Source organism: Babylonia areolata, chromosome 4, assembly GCF_041734735.1.
Source record: "Babylonia areolata isolate BAREFJ2019XMU chromosome 4, ASM4173473v1, whole genome shotgun sequence".
NCBI classification, from domain to species: domain Eukaryota; kingdom Metazoa; phylum Mollusca; class Gastropoda; order Neogastropoda; family Buccinidae; genus Babylonia; species Babylonia areolata.
The window spans coordinates 54,175,856-54,180,855 of NC_134879.1; the positions used below are offsets into that span (position 1 = coordinate 54,175,856).

Here is a 5,000-nt window from a genome sequence, read left to right on the forward strand (position 1 = left end):
CTGTGCGGACTCGTCTCTCTCCGGAATCATCCGCCAGGGGTCGCCGCACGAGGCAATGTCAGTACAGAGCACGTGCACCATGGCAAGGCACCCCAGGTCAAAGCGGTCACCTGGCGCCTTCCACCCACACCCTCTTCACTTCTCTGTCCTTCACTCCAGCCCTGTACGTACGCCCCCCTCCCCACTCTCCCTCCGCCTCCTCCTCCTCCTCCTCCCCCTCCTCCTTTTGCTCGTCGTGTTTGTCAGCTGCGAAGGGCGGGACTCGTCGATGGTGAAGACGGCCACCTTCCACTCCCCCTTCCCTTTCCAGCACCTTGCTGTGGACGAGAGGACAGGAAACGTGTACCTCGGTGCTGTCAATCATCTGCACCGCTTGACCGCTGACCTCCAGCTGTTGCAGACAGTGGCTATCGCACCCTTGCCGCTCGACTCGTTCTGGTGTCCGTCGTTCCGACAAGAGGTCTGCGAGTTCCCCACAGCGGATAGCTTCAACAAGGTGCTGCTCGTCGATGACTCACGGCAGAAGCTGATCACCTGCTGGAGGTGAAATGCGAGAATGGCCACGTGTGTGTGTGTGTGTGTGTGTAGTCAAGATTAAGTATATTGTATTTATTCCAAAAAGCCCCCCGTGCCCTCGCAAAAGGTAAACAATACATGGCGACAATGTATGTGGCATGGTTACACGTACAGCACAAAACGAACTTGTCAGTATATAAAAGAAATAATGTTGCGTTTAAAGTATTATCTGAACACAAAAGTATCGAATTAAAAAATAGCACAAACTGAATCTGGCCGAGTAGTGTAATGATATTTTTTAGATGCGTAATATTTAAAAAAGAAAAAAAAAAGAAAAAAAAGAATTCAGATAGTTTCAACTAGTAGTAGTAGTAGTAGTAGTAGCATAGTAATAGTAGTTGTTGTTGTCTTCAGTTTAGTTTTACTTGTGTCTTTCCACTCAAAGTGATAGCATATAATACAGCAAAAACAGTGGAGGGAGAAGGGAGAAGGGAGGGAGGAATGCGCGCGCGTGTGTGTTTTGTCTGTTTATGTTCCTGTATGTGGGTTTGTTCTTGCGCGCTTGCTTGTACACTGTCAGTATACTGTCGGTTTCACTCAGGAAATGGCACTGTGGAGAACAACGGAACATCCCACTTGGCTGCAGCACAAGAGTCATGTCCAGTGTAGCATAGAGAAGAGGACATGGTGTGATGTCTCTACAGAAATGATGTTTCGGTCTGTACCCAGTGCTCTAAAAATACATGGATAGCACATGCCTTCTTTGGGCCCCTTTGCTAACTGTAGCCAGCAGATGTGTTCAATCAGCCATTTTGCTTCTCGTGTCAGCGCGAAGCGGTGACTTCATATGTGTAGCCGAGCGCTCAGCTGGCTTCACGGCAAACTTTCACTTGCTCGCGGCGTTAGTTAAGCTGACATTCCTGTGTGTTTGTCTCCACTGCAAGTTTGCGCCACGTGACACTGCACTGTTTTCCTGTAATAACTTTGGTAGATAAACCATTGGGAAATTTCAATCAAGACACAACATTTGGCAATTCGTGGGGGCAAGCATAACACGATTTCATCGAAGATACACGGTAACAGTTCAGAAACTACCACCAGTTAGCAGACTTGTCAACAGACTGACGGCCAGATACGAGAAACAATCTGGCGTCCAGTTGGCTTCAGCCTTCCTGGCGAATGAGCTATCCATGTATTTTTAGATCACTGGTACTAAGTCAATGGTCTGTACCACAGAACACTGACTCTTTCTGTTTTTAGATCGGGTGTTAACCAGTCGCACCACAGAGCTGTGAACATCTTTAAGTATTTCACACACACACACATACATTCCGTAGCACACACACACACACACACACACACACACACACACACACACCGTGGCACACACACACAGTGGCACACACACACACACACATACACACAACGTGGCGCGCGCACACACACACACACGGTGGCACACAAAAACACACACACACTGACACACGCACGCACGCATGCATGCATGCATTACTAACACTGAGAAAAACCCATTTTGTTTTGTTTTGTTTTACAGCTTTTCCCTGGGGTACTGTGAAAACCGGGCTCTGCACGACATATCGGTGAACGAGACGTTCTACCGGCCCATCATCGCCAACACCAGCACCTTGGCTTTCATCGCCCCGGGACCTGCCCTCGGGAAGTCTCATCCCAACGTGCTCTATGTCGGCTCATGGACAAAAGAAACCCTTGATATCTTTGTTGATACCTTTGCCAGTCGTCACCTGAGCAATTTCACACTTTCGTATGAAGATTCGTTTCATAGTACAAGTATGAAGCTTGGTATACAAAGCAGCACTTTCCCAATGCAGTACACATACGGATTCGGTTCCGAGAATTTCAGCTACATGATAACAGTCCAGAAACGCAATGTCAAAAGTGCTGATTTTGTTTCTAAAATTTACCGGGTATGTCAAAATGATCGCAATTTTTATTCGTATGTTGAAATGGAGCTGCACTGTTCGCACCAGGGTTCAACCTACCAACTTGTGCAAGCGGCTCACAGACAGCGAGTCGGCAAGACACTGGCAGAGAGACTGGGAGTGTCCACAGAGGAAGATGTTCTCTTCGCCGTATTCTCTCAAGCAGCAGAGGGGCAAACAGCAAAGTCACCCAGACCAACAAACAAGTCTGCCGTGTGTATGTACCCACTGTGGATGATTCGTCAAAACTTTAACAGAGCTGTTGCTAACTGTTTCAAAGGTGTGGGACGGACTGGACCAGATCACTTGGCTCGACCAGTCCGTTGTCTTCGGTCCTCGCAAGTAGGTGATCATTTGTCACTTCTTGTTGTTTTCAACACGCATTAAGTCAGTGACGATTTGTGTCAGAATGACGGGGGGGTACCCGATGCCGCCGTCCCGTTATGCCGCCGACCCGCTATGCCGCTATCCCGCTTTATTCCCTTTCGCTTTTCATCACATGCGCGTGAAAAGTGATATATGACAGTAGCAGTTTTCACAAATGACGTATATTATGATGTAAACACTGAATGACACTAAAACTCGCCATTTAGAGGTGGGCTCGTGCAAATGCAAACTAAATGATAAAAAATATGTATTCAGGACAAATGTAATACTTTCAATTTTCTACATTTTTAATGAGAAACAAAACCAATAACAAGCAAAAAGAAAAAAGTGTGCTAGAAACGAATTTTAAAGGAAAGTTTCTTGTACAGATCACTTCTCCACTAGTATCTATAGCCCAAAACAAGGAAATGGCGGAAACAATCTTCCAATGTACTGCAAATGTAAAATGCCCTGGTACCGAAAGGGAATAAAATCATATTACCGCAGACCCATTGTCAAACAATCTCTCTCTCTCTCTCTCTCTCTCTCTCTCTCTCACACACACACACACACACACACACACACACACACACACACATACCCAATCACACTCAAAAAGAAATAAAAGATCATAACAACCAATGTTTGTCCCAAACAAACTTTTTTGTGACAAAAGACAATCCGTAAACGGGTCGGCACAACGGGTCGGCGGCACAACGATACGCTCCCGAATGACGTAGTGTGTGCGTTTAACTTCTCATCGTTGCGTGTTTCTGTTCTAAACGCGTGTCAGTGTTTCCTGTTGTACGTCAGTGAAAGTCGAAAGACACGGTGCCATCGTTATCAGTGGACAATCGAAGTGATATTTTTACCTTGAAAATGAAAAGACAGGGTCCCAGTTCAGAGTTATGAGGAGCGCCAGTGGTAAACCTCCACTCCTGGAGAGACTGTCTTTGAAGGCAGCTGACAAAGGTTTTCAGTTTCAGTTTCAGTAGCTCAAGGAGGCGTCACTGCGTTCGGACAAATCAATATACGCTAGGCTACACCACATCTGCCAAGCAGATGCCTGACCAGCAGCGTAACCCAACGCGCTTAGTCAGGCCCTGAAAAAAACAAAACAAAAAACAAACAAACAAAAACCATAAAAACATTTAAAAAATAAATTAATTAAAAATTAAAAAAAAGCACAAAAACATAAAAAAAAGAGAAAAAAAAGACTACTACCACTACTAATAACATGTATAAGGCGCAAAAACCTGATGAAGCCAACTATAAGCGTATATAAATAAATAAATAAGTAAATAAATAAATAATACATATAATAAAAAAAAAATAGTAATAATAATAGTAATAAATAAATAAAATATATATTAAAAAAAAGACAACAATGATGATAAATAAGCAAACAAATGCAAAACATGGAGACACACATTCACACATACACCCACACATGCATAACAGACATGCACCAAACATGCAGCTTCACAGAAACGAAAACACAGTCAAACACACACAAACGCATATGAGCCCTAACACACACACACACACACACACACACAATTACCCTGCACCACCTCTACCCCTTTCTGACAAACCAACAAGAAGAGAACCAAGTTAGTGCCACACCTGATATCATGTACTCAGCATGGAATCTCTAGAGAATCCACGCACTTGGGTAACGTGCATGTCTCCTGGGTCCAATATGCCACAATATGCCTGTTTAATGGAGAACGCTTTTTGCAGTACATATCTTAGTATTCCTCTCAATATTGTATTAGTATTTCTTTCAATATTGCATTTCTCAAAGGAAAGGTATATCTAAAAGCAAAGCAAGTGCAACATTCACATTCGACGCTTGTTAAGTATTACAGTTTGCAGACATTGAAATAGCAAATAAACAACACTCTCTCAGGCTTCTTTTATGTAATCTATGACCATACCACTTTCAAGTGTCTGACAACACTTTCCTTTCCTCGATCTGTTCTTGAAAATCTGAATAGCCTTTTACAAAATCAAAATCGTGTGCTTTTGTTCTTGCACAAACATGTCTTGTCTGTGAATTAGGCAGAAATTCGATAAACTGTGGCTGTTGTGTTGTTACAGCCAAACTTTACAGATGACTACTGTGGACAGTTGGACTTCAACCAGCCCATCGCA

The 5,000-nt window shown here is 43.9% G+C and overlaps 1 protein-coding gene across 2 annotated transcripts in view; it reads left to right on the forward strand.

Annotated features, from left to right (window-relative positions):
* LOC143281314 (plexin-A2-like) overlaps positions 1 to 5,000 on the forward strand; it is a 22,550-nt gene that overhangs the window by 787 nt on the left and 16,763 nt on the right. For both annotated transcript variants that reach the window (XM_076586503.1, XM_076586502.1), the window contains exons 2-4: positions 1 to 543; positions 2,072 to 2,819; positions 4,947 to 5,000. The exon at positions 1 to 543 is cut by the window's left edge; the exon at positions 4,947 to 5,000 is cut by the window's right edge and continues 129 nt beyond it. In XM_076586503.1, the coding sequence (XP_076442618.1) occupies positions 56 to 543; positions 2,072 to 2,819; positions 4,947 to 5,000 (1,290 nt within the window). In that variant the 5' untranslated portion in view covers positions 1 to 55. The remainder of the gene's footprint in view (positions 544 to 2,071; positions 2,820 to 4,946) is intronic.